The 13142-nt window shown below is 39.2% G+C and overlaps 2 protein-coding genes across 2 annotated transcripts; both read left to right on the top strand.

Moving 5' to 3' along the window:
- The first annotated feature begins 920 nt into the window (after nucleotides 1-920).
- On the top strand, nucleotides 921-1965 carry LOC131324682 (uncharacterized). The gene is made up of 3 exons (XM_058356754.1): nucleotides 921-1154; nucleotides 1290-1430; nucleotides 1598-1965. Exons 1-3 carry the CDS (start codon nucleotides 966-968, stop codon nucleotides 1763-1765), a joined length of 498 nt encoding a protein of 165 aa, XP_058212737.1. The 5' UTR covers nucleotides 921-965; the 3' UTR covers nucleotides 1766-1965.
- Nucleotides 1966-8194: 6229 nt separating this feature from the next.
- On the top strand, nucleotides 8195-9124 carry LOC131324681 (uncharacterized). The gene is made up of 3 exons (XM_058356753.1): nucleotides 8195-8409; nucleotides 8546-8686; nucleotides 8785-9124. The coding sequence occupies exons 1-3, from the start codon at nucleotides 8248-8250 to the stop codon at nucleotides 8944-8946; spliced, it is 465 nt and encodes a 154-aa protein (XP_058212736.1). The 5' UTR covers nucleotides 8195-8247; the 3' UTR covers nucleotides 8947-9124.
- The last annotated feature ends 4018 nt before the right edge of the window (nucleotides 9125-13142 follow it).

The following is a 13142-nucleotide window of genomic DNA, read 5'->3' as shown; positions in this document are numbered from 1 at the left end:
TATCGTTGTAATGCCATTATACTTGAATTTCTTTTAATCATTGTAAACTTGTTTCAATTACTAATAAAAAAAAGTGCAATTAACACAAAGAAAATCCATCTTCCAAATACAAGACAAAATCACCATAAATCGTTATAGATGGAATCGAACTGAGCTAAACTGTGCGGTGTTGAGATCTTGGGGGCTTGACTGTCCGATCCAATTTTGAAATGAACTAGAGAGGACCCACACCTCTTTTTAAAAGAAGGGTCAATGGTGGTTTTGTGTGGCGGAGCTTGGAGTATGATTTTAAAAAAACCTGAAATTAGCAAATGCCTAGTTTTATATGGTAGAGGCCCCCCATGGTTTTCTACATTTGATTTGTTTAGGCCGGGTGAAGTCAGAATTAATAGATAGTGGATGAAATACGTTAGAGTCAGGTGTTATGTATTTGCAATGAAAGAAGGAAGGTTCGTAATAAATCCATCTAAACGATGTTAAGCTCGTGTTTGACTGATTAAAAGTTCGTTCGACATATATTAACACTAAATAAAAGATGAAGTTGAAACGTGTGTTATAAAAGGAGGAAGGTGTAGGGCAACAAATTTCTATTTGAGACCCAAATCCTTAATTGGTAAGATGCCAACCAAGGAGAAAATTCTAAGGGCCAAAGCCCAGCACTTAAAAGGGCAGAAGCCCAGATAAAACAACAAAACCCAAACACCAGAAAAAATGCCCGAAAGCTCGAAAACTCAAATACAGGGGGGATTATGAAAGTTTCTCTTTTCTCAAGCCTAGCTTGAAACGAATATACTATTTGGCTTGTTCAGTTTATGATGTCTAAGAAAAAATAGTTACTCTTAAAATATTTTGTCAACTGATTAGTTCATCCCACCTGCCTATATAAATATATGCACTGCATATTGAAAATGTTTGACGAGCCACCCCCACCAGGCACAATACTACCGATCGACCATGGTTGTTATATGATGAAAGAGAGAAGAGAGAGAATGGAAGGGGAGCAAGGTCATCCGCACACATCAAAAATATGGTTGGAAGACATTTCAAAGGGTTTACTTCGTGAACTGGATGCCATAAGTCTAGGCGGCCTTCACATCCAGCATGTGGAGAAAGGTCTCATCCGCTGTAAATTCCTCATCCCAAAACACCTCTCAGTAATCATCTTTCTCTCTCCCTTATTCCACCTCTGGTTATCTTAAATTCTCCTTTAATCTTGATTAATATATTTATTAACGACAGAAGCTCTATCTCGATGCTAAATATGAGTAACTATATCACAACATGTGCAGGACAAAGATGGAAATTGGCACGCCGGAGCAATAGCAGTGCTAGTAGACAGCATCAGCATTGCTGCTGCATTCTCCGCCAATGGACGCGTTGGCGTCTCTGTGAATTTCGACATCTCTTACTTTTCAGCGGCCAAGATTCATGTAACTATTTACAGAATCCTCTCTCTCTCTCTCTCTCTCTCTCTCTCTCTCTCTCTCTCTCTCTCTCTCTCTCTCTCTCTCTCTCTGTGTTTGTGTCTCTCTCCTTTCTCTCTCTATTTGTGAGAATATATTGATATGTTTGTATTGATTTGTGCAATGGCGCACAGGAAGAAGTGGAGATAGAGGGGAAGGTTGCTGGGCATAAGGATAAACTGGCAATGGTTATGGTAAGAATAGGAAAGAAAGGAAGCGGAGAGATGGTTGCTTTAGCTAAGCAATGGGTGTCTTCAACTTCTATAGGATTAGGAATTACTCTAGGGTCAAGCAAGCTCTAACTTTATATGATCCGATAGAAGTTATTTTTTCCGTTACTCTTGGGAAAGTTAAGTCATGATGCGTTGTAAGTGGCAACTGTTTTTGGTTCTTTTGTAATTACCCATTTGCTTTGAGCTATATTGATGTTCGAAAGAATTGCTCTCAGAGTGCAAGAAGTTTCTCTACTCTGCATATATATTAAGAATTTGGATTCTGATTAGCCTTAATTGCAATATCTTCGCTCTGCTCTTTGACTATGTAAGTGCCTAATTCCTATATTAGTCATTCAATAAAAATGGATTACTTGTACAGGTGGGGCAGTTCCTTCAACAAAACTGATGGGTAAGCAAAATGCTCAGTCCGTTTTGTTTTTGTTTTGACGATTTTCTTTTACATCCTTGATCACATGGTAGGGGTGTTCAAAATTTCAGACAAAATCCTTCAAAAAGATGCTGGTAGACATGATAATTAAGAGTCTTAAAATAAGCTGGAGTACCATACACTTATATTCATCGTCATAGTGTAGGAGTATTTTTCAGATTTTTGATTAAATCCTTCAAAAAGGCTCTAAATAGTATTGTGACACCGGTCTGATCGAGAAACAGTATTGTGACACCTTTTGAGTGGTGCACTACCAACGAATGTATGCCATCTGGAAAAAGTCAAATATGCCATGTTTGACCGAGTAGACTGTGTTGTCACAGCAGTTGACCAAGTGCAGGGTGTTGCTTTAATCATACCTTAGAGCATCTCCAAGAGCCTTAATAGGATCCTAGATCTGATCGAGAAACAGTATTGTGACACCTTTTGAGTGGTGCACTACCAACGAATGTATGCCATCTGGAAAAAGTCAAATATGCCATGTTTGACCGAGTAGACTGTGTTGTCACAGCAGTTGACCAAGTGACCAAGTGCAGGGTGTTGCTTTAATCATACCTTAGAGCATCTCCAAGAGCCTTAATAGGATCCTAAGTAAATCAGCTACAAAAAGTGGCGGATCAAAAAAAAAAAAAAAAGCTACAAAAAGTGCAAATTTTTACTTTGTCTAACAGAATAATTTCACTATCCAACGGCCTAGGCAAATGCCTATTAAAATCCCAAAACTCCTTTTGATTAAAAATAAGAAAAAGTGGGCTCTCGATCAGATCGCAATACCCATCAGGCACAACTTCACCACACCAAGCAAGGCATTTTGGTGGTGGATAAACTTGAGAGGATCCTATTGAGGCTGTTGGGTCTTCTTTTTCTGGCCATGTCTCGCCATTTTGTCCGATGGGAGGTTTTGGTTAGCGTGCTGGAGATGCTCTTAGGCAGACACTATCCTAAGCTACTTTTTTTTTTTGAACGTCCTATGCTGAGCTCTGCCATGGTTTTGGGTGGTTCTTGAAATAAAATGTATAGGAACTGTCCAGATCATAATCTTGCTATATAAGCAGTTATGCACACGTTGTCATCTACTTCTTCAACTTGTACCACTTCCTTGTTGAACCAGGTGGTATAATCTCGTAACGATTCCCATTTCCCTTGCTTCACAGTCAGGAGATGGGTTGCTGGATTGCCGTAGCATTGACCAACAATGAAGTAGCTCACAAAGCTTTTGCTGAGCTCTTTGAAATTGTAGATGCTGCCGGATTGGAGTTTGTTGTACCATGTGCGAGCACTTCCCTTCAGAGTCACAGGAAATGCTTGACACATGATCTCATTAGCTTGGAGTCACATCAGAGACTTGTGTGTCTCCAAGTGGTCTAATGGGTCCGTAGAGCCATTAAACGTCTCTAGCTGTGGCATCTTAAACTTCTTTGGAAGTGGGAGCCTCATGATGCCTTTTGTTGTGAATGGAGAGTTCGTGGTTTGCACCAATTCATTCCTCCACTGTGGCGGGAGTTTGCGTTTTGATGTGCTTTACCAACCCATCAATCTGGGCTTGCATTTTGAGCAAGGCTTCATGATCCAGGGTAGGCCTTTCCAAAGGTTGTTTGCCTCGTCTTCTACCGTGGGTGTGACTACGACTCCCCTTGTCGGCTTCACTAGCCGCCTCCTCATCGTCATCATCTTCCTCATTTGGATCATCTTGTTGACTTCCTTCTTAGGAACGCTCGACTCTGAGATTTGCTGTCTGAGATTCTCATTCGCCTGTAACTCTTCTTGTAACCCTTGGGTTAACGTTTTGATTTGCTCTTGCATGGCGGCGAATGCCTTTGGAGTTGAGTGAATTGGCATCCATCCCAGTTGGGATCACAGGAGGCCGATTGTGGCTGTGTGAGACCATTTTCCCTAACCGAGTCTCAACCATACAAAAACTGCTCAGCTGAGAGGATTAGGAAACAAATGTTCCCACAAACGGCGCCAACTGATGAATCGGGTTTTCGTACTGACTCGGGTAGGGACCTGAAAAATAGAGGAAAGTTATGGGCACTAGTGTGGTGGCTTGCCAACACCCCTTCGATCTTTAGTCAGTTAAGATTGTAGGAGAAATGGTAAGTACTCAAGTAATTGATTCACAAGAGTTTCGTACCTGGTAATGGTAACTTATGATTGTATTTATAGGCATTCTTTGGAGTTAGATTGAGTCCTTGTGGGACTGTGTTCTGTAGGGTTAGGGTGTTGGATCAGGATTTTGTAGAGTCTTGTAGAAATTGGCCTTTCATAGAGTGATTTAGGGTTTGGAATCTTGTTAGATTTGGGCTTATCTAATCGCTCGTAAGCCTTATCTCTCGAGATATTCGAGGTAAGGATGTTTATCCTTAACGAATGGAGCTTCTAGCTTGCTAGACGTCTGGCTGAGCTCTTGCTGAGCTCCTCCTTATTAGCTGATGCCTTAGTGCCAAACTGAGCCTTAGCTCGTACGATTACCTTTTATGTTGAACTGACCTTATCAAGTCAGCTTATACTTATCAATTGTACTACTTCATATAGAATAAAATAATAATAATAATGTTCCAGTGTGTGTGTGGGAATCAGGGGTGTCAAACGTGCCAGTCGTGTCGTGTCGTGCCATTCAACTTCTGTGCCAACCGTGCTTCGTACTATTCTATGCCGTGCCTGTTTACTTCATCGTGTCATGGCGTGCCATGCTGTGCCGTGCCGTGCTGTGGTGGGCCATTTTACTTTATCGTACCGTGTCGAGTAGTGCCTTTTTTAAATTGTGTCGTTTCGTGCCCGATTAATTAATCGTGACTCGTCGTGCCGTGCCTTTTTTTGTCGTGTCGTGTCGTGTCGTGCCTTTTTTGTCGTGTCGTATTGTGCCGTGTCTTTTTTGTCGTGTCATGTCGTGCCGGGCCGTTTACTTAATCATGTGTCATATCGTGCCGTGCCTTTTTAAATCGTGTCGTGCCATCAATTTTTGTATACACATCACCAACCGATTTTCTTCTGAAAAAAAATCTTCCCAAAAAACACACATTCCCGTACCTCTAATGTTCTTAGTTTGTAGTATCCAATCATAATTTGAGGCGTGCTAGCAAAAAGAACTATCTTTTTGTTGAGATGTGAAGACAATTTTGGAGTCGCAGTAAAAATGACCCAGACGGTTTTGGGTCCCCCCCGGGTGGTCGGGCACCAAAAAAAAAAGACGTGGATTTTGTCATTTTTAGGGTTTTCTATGTAGTAGCTTGCTTGCGCATATAAAAGCAAAGTTAGGGCTGCCTCCTTTTGTAACTCTTACATATTTTCATTATAGTGAAACACCTCAGCATCCCGTGGACGTACGATTAAGCAATCAGCTTAAGTCAGAACCACGTAATCTTTGTGTCTTGTTCTTTTCTTACTTTATATTGTTTTTGTTATTCGATTGTTTGCGTTTGCTTGTGGGTTTGGACGTTCGAATCCCCAGCAAAATGGTATCAGAGCCGATGGCTGACGATCTATGGGAAAACTCTCAACGTACCATCGAAGGGGCTTGCACAAAGAACACTCGTGGAGCGGTATAAAGTCCAAAAGGTGAACTCCCGATGAAGCAAGGTGGCTCGATGTTGGAGTGCTGTATTGGATGGCTCATTGTCGATGGAGTTGACTCGTCGGGGAGCATGGTGCTGGTGAATGAGCACGTTGGCTCTCAATGGAGTTCTCGTCGGGGAGCATGGTGCCAGTGACTAGGCACGTTGGCTCTCAATTGAGATGACTCTGAATCGATTGAGTGGGTGTAGAATAAGCTCAGTTTGGGAGATAGGGTTGAGAGTAATAGATCAGAATCAAGGGGGAGCTTGGATGCAGAGAGAGGTTAAAGCCCAATGTTCGGTTCACACATGAGGGGGAGATTTGTTAGAACATGTGTGAACGTTGAGTCCCATATCGGATAAACAGAAAAAGAGTTGGACCTTAATATACAATTGGATGACTCACCATTTATAAGGCTTAGCCTTTTAAGTGGATATGAGTCATTCAATGTATATTGGGCCCAAGTAATGTGACGGACTCTTTGCCGTTACTCCCACACAAATTGGGCCTTGAGCATGCAGTGGCAGGTCGATGCATCGGACGAACTGCCAACACTTTTTTGCTTAAAACTTTATTGAGACTTGTAAGTTTTTGGCTTTTTTTCCCATGATCAGGGTTCGAATCCCCCTTTGCACATTTTTCGAAAAAAATCTTTTGATAACTTATTTTATTTAAATTGTTAAGGAAGTTAGCACATGTGATTGTGTTGGTGGAGTGGTTTAAGGGTCCCAATGTCTTATCGTTTCCCTTGGATCCAGGGTTTGACTCCTTGGCCCATGTTTAAAAAAAAAAATTTGTAACTTTTTTTTTTCCAAATTCTCTCTCTCTCTCTCTCTCTCTCTCTCTCACACACACACACACACACACACACGTTATTTTTGTTCATGACTTCATTTTTTTAAATTGATCTTTTAAAATTAATATTTTTTATAATCATTTTATTTTAAAACTTTTTCTCCCTTTATTTTGATAAGTTTTTTTAACTTGATATAATTCACTAACACAAACAAAAAAAAAATTCTTTTTCACCAAAAAAAAAAATTGATATTTTTTGAAAATCTTTATTAGATAAAACGCAATGTATATGTGTGGTAATTGCTATATTATAATTTTGATTCAAATTTTCTTAATCATATAAAATATTTTAAAAGCTTATTTTAGTTAAATAAAAAAAAATATTAATAAATTATTGGATTATCAAAACATACATAGAAATAAAGTAAAATATAATCTGAACTCTCTTGTTTATTTATTACTCCAGTAACTTCTTTTTTTTTTTGGTTTTTCCATGTCTCGTGTCGTGCCTTACCGTGCCCAACGAGAACCGTGTTGTGTCGTGCTTGTGCCTGTGTCGTGCCCAACTAGAACCGTGTTATGTTGTGCCATGCCCGTCCTACTTCCGTGCCCGTGCTCGTGCCCGTGCCCGAGCTCGTGCCAATGCCGTGACTGGCTAAAATCGTGTCGTGCCGTGTTGTGACTCATGCCCCATCTCACTTCCGTGTCGTGCCCGTGTCTTGTTGTGCCGTGCCAAGCCAACTTCTGTGTCGTGCCCGTGTCGTTCCGGCTCACTTCCGTGCCCGTGTCATGCCGAGTGCCCACTAAGATTGTGCCGTGCCGTGCCAGTGTCGTGTCGTGCCGCCTTCAAACGTGTCATGCTCGTGCAGTGTCCGTGCCCGTGCCGACCTGGCTCGTTTGACACCTCTAGTGGGAATAATTGATTTTACTTTCTTTCTTTTTCTTTTTTTTTTTGGCAGACTATTAATAAATGAACTGCGAGTGCAAAACAGATGGGACAGTAAGCTTGAGTTAACGTCGTGGCCAACTCCCATCTCCTACCACCAATAGTGGTAGCCTGGATGGTAAAAGCCTCCTTCATTCTCAGGCAAGACTCGGGTTCGAGTCTTGTCAATGGCATGGGAATGGAGGATTTGTTCCCTTGCCATCCAGTACCTAGGTGGTGCTATGGTGACAGTCTGTCATCATGGACAGTAGCTATGGCTTGAACCGGACATTCCACAGCGGATAGGGAGCCCCTATGGTCACGTCCAAGGGGGTTGCTACGCTGGTCACCCCCTCCCACCCCCTTTTATCTGATAATAAAAAATAAAAAAAACTCCCATCTCCTATTTTCAGTAAATTGAGCTCCTGCTTACTCACATATGTTGACTTACCTTGTTTTGTTTTATTTTCATTTCCCTGTAATAATTATTTTTATAAATTTCAAAATGGCACATGAACTTTGGACTTAATATCTCGTAAACACATAAACTTCACTTTATTTCAATTTGGCACATGTGCTTTACAAAATCCCCAAATTAAGACACTTTGCCTCATTTTCCGTCCATTACTCAGCTCGTTTGACCCATTTATCAGCGCAACAAAAGGGATATCCTTTCAACAATTCTTTAGGGCAATAATGCAATAATTATAAGGTCAACTCTATAAAATTGTGTGCCATAAAAATATAGCTAGTCTTAAAGATTCTCAACTTAGTTAAACCCACTTGCTATAATATATAACTCTGCTTTGCTTAATGAATTACCGGGAATGCTCTGCTTGAGAGAGAATGGAAGGTGAGAAGCATCATCAGCACCAGAAATGGTTGGATGAAAGCATCTCAAATGGTTTAATTCGTGAACTGGATGCCCTTACTATACGCGGCCTTCAGTTCCAGCATGTTGAGAAAGGTCTCCTCCGCTTTAAATTCGTCATCCCAGAACACCTCTCCGTAATCATCTTTCTTTTCTCCCCAATTCCACCTTGCTTTATCTTAGAATTTTCTTCTTAATCAATCAGTTTCATTAACAGTGTTACTATCTGATATTACCCGATGATTAATTGGAGTAATTATCAAAACTGTGCAGGACAAAGATGGAAATTGGCACGCCGGAGCAATAGCAGTCTTAATAGACGACATCAGCGTTGGTGTTGTGTTTTCCTCCAATAGACGTATCAGTGTCTCCGTCAATTTCGACATCTCTTACTTTTCACCGGCCAAGATACATGTATACATCCACTATTTCCAGACTCCTCTTCTCTCTCTCTCTCTCTCTCTCTCTGAGAGAATGTGTTGATGTGTTTGTATCGATTTGTGTAATGGCAGGAAGAAGTTGAGATAGAGGGGAAGGTTGTTGCGCACAAGGATAGACTAACGTTGGTTGCGATAACAATAACGAAAAAAGACAGCGGAGAGATGGTCGCTTTTGCTAAGCAATGGATGTCTTCAACTTCAATACAGATGACTCTTGGGTCTAGCAAGCTCTAACGTCATATGGTCCGATAGGAGTTTCAAACGATATCCAAAATTCGAGTGGCTAAAGTTGAAGCAGCGCTACTTTTGAAGTAACGGAAATGTTCTTTTGGTTCTTTTGTAATTTCCATATGCTTTGAATTTGAACTTTGATTATCCTTAATTGCAATAAATTCGGCTGTATGATTTTTTCCTTGTTTGAGTCACTGGTATTAGTACGCCAGTTAATAAAAAAAATGCACTACTTCTTCAGGTATGGCAATTAATTTCTTCGAAACCAATGGACAGCCAAAACGCTCAGCCCTTATAATTGCGGTTCATCTGAACTTTCCCTATCCGTGGGGTAGTTTTGGTATTCAAATTGAAGAAGTACGTGAGTGGTTAGGTTCGAGTATGGTATGCGGCTGCCGTTCTTGTCCTGAAACTAAACCCCAACCCCTTCAGAAACAAATGTAGCCCCACGAGTCTGCTCAGAACTGGTCGATTCTTGAAAGGAACACCAGAGAGGAAGGAGGGGAGTGGCGGAGAACTTGAAGTCATGATCAGCGGCATGGCCTGGGTTGCGGGAAGTGAAATCCGTAACAAGGATGAACGGGGAGGATTGGGAGGGGTTGGGTGTAGTAGGATCTTTTCATTTGTGGTAAGATGGACATGGGTCGTAGTTTGAGGAATGAGACAGAGGGGTCAGAGGATCCGAGTCGTGATAGGTGAACAGAAAAATGATTGACGGTAGGAAAACTTATTTCTTTGACAACTTCATTTCATTATGAAAATGCATATATCAACTTCGATCTATAGAACATTAAGATAAGATCAACAATTGAAAGTTGTTGTATTGTACGTAGTAGTAATACAATTCTCTATCTATGAATGCCCATAAGGCATCAACCATATAAAATAAATATTAAAGAAACTAGTTAAGTACAGGGTCCTTTTCTAAATTCAATCACAGTTGTTTAGATTTAATGCTTACGTACGAGAATATCATTTTTTACATGATCTCCTGATAATTTACTCCATACAACCAATTTAAAAAATTTAAAATTTTAAGATCAAAATGCCCCACTATGTAAAGACTAATTTATGACTACGCTTTCTAGATAACACGCATACACCACAAGCCCTAAATCTCTTACTTCTAAATACAACCCATTGTCTTCATCTTCCTCTCTCATTTTCTTTTCCTTCGTCCACTTTGTTCACTTACAAGTTCACTTCCGAAAAATTTACCCTATGCACGGTTCTCAATAAGTTTCTCCATCCATCTCTCTCTACTCATTCCTCCTCCAACTGATTAATCTATTAGAATTGAGAAGCAAGGATACCTTACTTCGTTTTCCAAGAAATCAGGTCAGATACAGTATTATTTTTCAAGAAATCCAAAGAAAAAAACGCACCTTCATTGGACCAGTTTCAACCTTGACATGGTCGGATATCCATGAAAAAATTTGGAAATTTCGGAAGTTAACTTCCGAGTGTAACCCTATAATCCATAAGTCAACTTCTGATAATTACAGCCTTGTAATTCGGAACTTAGCTTCCAAACAAGATTCTGAACTCAATTATCGAATTCTTTTGATCATCTCGGAATTTAACTTCCGATTTTGGTAGTGATTTTCAAGATTCGATGCGCAATCCAGTGTTCTTCGTTTCATTTTTTTATTTTTACATTTCGGGGTGGAAGATATCCAGGCGCGAGCAGCATTGAAACACCTTATTCTGCTCTAGTTAGTGTTACCACCTTAAACCATTCACAAGGACAATAATTTTGTTCAACCTCTTTTAAGGAGGGTTTACATTACCCTCCTTGTGATTGGTTGAAATGTGTAGGGTCAAAGAAATCAATTCATTTTTTTAGTAATAATGGAGTTAATTTGTGGTGGAACCTACACAATTTCAACCAATTACAAGGAGGGTAATATCCACCCTCTTTAACGGAGGGTGAACAAAATTATTCTTGTTCACAAGTTGACCTTTGTTCCAACGTAAAAGTTGGAGTTCACATTAAGAGGAACGTAAATTCACCAAGAGGCATTTGGCCAGAAGCATTAGGGGATGCGCTTAAATGTAGGAAAGATGAGGTTACGAGTTCAACTCCCCTGCTAGATATTATTCCATCTATTCTAATAATAATGACTTTCACCAATAAAAAATTAAAAGATATAAACGTAGATTTCACACTTTACATTGGCCCTCCTATATTTGATTTAAATATCTTGTATAATAGTACGCTTGCCCTAGCTAGACCCAAGTTTGACGCTCTATTCCTATTCCTCTTTTCTTTTAATTTGAATTTAACTTCGTTCATGTCTTAAGTAAATAGAGTGAAGTACATTTTGCACCCATGTATTTTATACTATATACTTAATGTCAATTTGCATCTTACATTTCAATTTCACTTGCATTTCATGCCCTCACACTTTCGATATATAAGGTTTGATGACCAAACTATCCTCCCTCTTCTCCTAGCTAGGTTTTTCATCTCATTTTCTCAAGTGAAATATCTCTCTCTATACATTTAAAAATATATTCTCAAGTTGTCATGCTAATTTTTTTTTCAACACTACGTCATTCGATTTGTTCATAAGAACAAATTATTTCATTGAGTAGAACGCCGGTATACCTTTTTTTTTTGTAAAATTTACTAAGTGCTTTTGTGAAACTTTATTAGTTTTTGAAAATTCAGCATACCTTGTTGGCCGTGGGTTTAAGTCTCATGGCAACTACTTTATAAATTTAATGCCACATGTAGGGCCGTCCAAGAAAAATTGAGAATCGTGAAACCGGACCGGATCAAACCGATCCGTGACTTTCGGATTGGATGCATGGATTAAAAAAAAATCGTGAGATATGGTTCGGTCCACAGATTTTCATTATGAAACCGTAGATTAATCGAATCGGACCGTGAAATATTTAAAAATAATAAATAAAAATAAAATACGCACATTTGTATATGTAATATTTAGTAAATAATTATAAGTTTACCAATTGTTATAATTTTTTCAGCAATTTTTTTTAATGTGATACTATATTGTAACAATATATAATACCCTCACGGGGTAAACTGTATTTCATTCCTAAGGGGGAAAAAATTGTGTATGTTGTGTTGTAAGTAATCTAGAATTATGGGTAATATTTGTGTACTTTACTTCATTTGATTACTACCTGGTCACTGCTACATTGTAGGATGTAATATTTGTGTTGTAATATTTGTTTTTTTGGTGGCAAGAAATTTTTTTTTTGGTTGGATTTGCAATTTAGTAATTATGGAATATAATCCGTGGATAAAATCGGAACCAAACCGTGACTTACAGATTGAATTGGAACTGAACCGTAGGACTTTTGGTCCAGACACAGATTGTATTTTCTAAAAATTGTGATTTGCAGATTAGGATTGGATTCATAGCAATCCGGTCCAATCCGGACCGCAAACAGCCCTAGCCACGTGTTATGTTTGTATGCTCGTCAATAAATACTAACTGGACTCACTTTTCACCTTTTTGTGAAAAAAACAATTCATACCATTTTTTTTTGTTGATAAATAGAAAGATTTACTTACTCTGTCCCATTTTATATGCTCCCTACGAAAAATAGTGCATTTTGACTTCTTTTTTTTTTTGCTCGGTAAGTGCATTTTGACTTTAAAAAATGTATTTGCCGGAATATTTTTCGGTTATTTTTGCAACGTTCAAAATATCTCGATGAGCACTTTTGAACAGTGGGAAAAAAAAAAGGTTAAAAATTGTAACGACCCGGATTTTTGACCCAATTTTTTTTATTAGGAGTATTTTCTTACTGCAATTAATTTTTTTAAATGCATGCATTTATTTATTTTTCCTACATACATGCATGCATTTTTTTTTCCCTACGCAGCATGCATACATTCTCTCATCTCCCTTACCTCACTCTCTCCTGCAATGCCTCCCTATCTTCCTCCCACAGCTCCATCTTTCTCCATGCAATAACTCCCTCTATTTCTTTTTCACCAAGAAAACCAAATTCATCCCCCACGACTCAAACCGAAAAATTTCTTCCCCCACCAAGCTCAATCCAAATTTAATTCGCTCATATCCTTTTCCTGCTTCCTCTTGAGCACCAAAAACAGTCCCAATGTGTCCATACCAAGATCCATGAACCCAACTCCATTAAATTCGATGTTATCCTTTCTATCCAAAATTTGCCTATAAAAACCCCTCCCCATTGACCACGAA

Source organism: Rhododendron vialii, chromosome 4a, assembly GCF_030253575.1.
Source record: "Rhododendron vialii isolate Sample 1 chromosome 4a, ASM3025357v1".
Lineage (NCBI taxonomy): Eukaryota > Viridiplantae > Streptophyta > Magnoliopsida > Ericales > Ericaceae > Rhododendron > Rhododendron vialii.
This window is presented reverse-complemented; position numbering and strand designations above follow the sequence as displayed.

Bases quoted from the DNA above. Each gene is read 5' to 3' on its own strand.
- LOC131324682 (XM_058356754.1), top strand. From the start codon at position 966: ATGATGAAAGAGAGAAGAGAGAGAATGGAAGGGGAGCAAGGTCATCCG. The intron at 1,155-1,289 runs GTAATCATCTTT...CAACATGTGCAG, and splicing joins TCATCCCAAAACACCTCTCA to GACAAAGATGGAAATTGGCA. The intron at 1,431-1,597 runs GTAACTATTTAC...AATGGCGCACAG, and splicing joins TTTCAGCGGCCAAGATTCAT to GAAGAAGTGGAGATAGAGGG.
- LOC131324681 (XM_058356753.1), top strand. From the start codon at position 8,248: ATGGAAGGTGAGAAGCATCATCAGCACCAGAAATGGTTGGATGAAAGC. The intron at 8,410-8,545 runs GTAATCATCTTT...AAAACTGTGCAG, and splicing joins TCATCCCAGAACACCTCTCC to GACAAAGATGGAAATTGGCA. The intron at 8,687-8,784 runs GTATACATCCAC...GTGTAATGGCAG, and splicing joins TTTCACCGGCCAAGATACAT to GAAGAAGTTGAGATAGAGGG.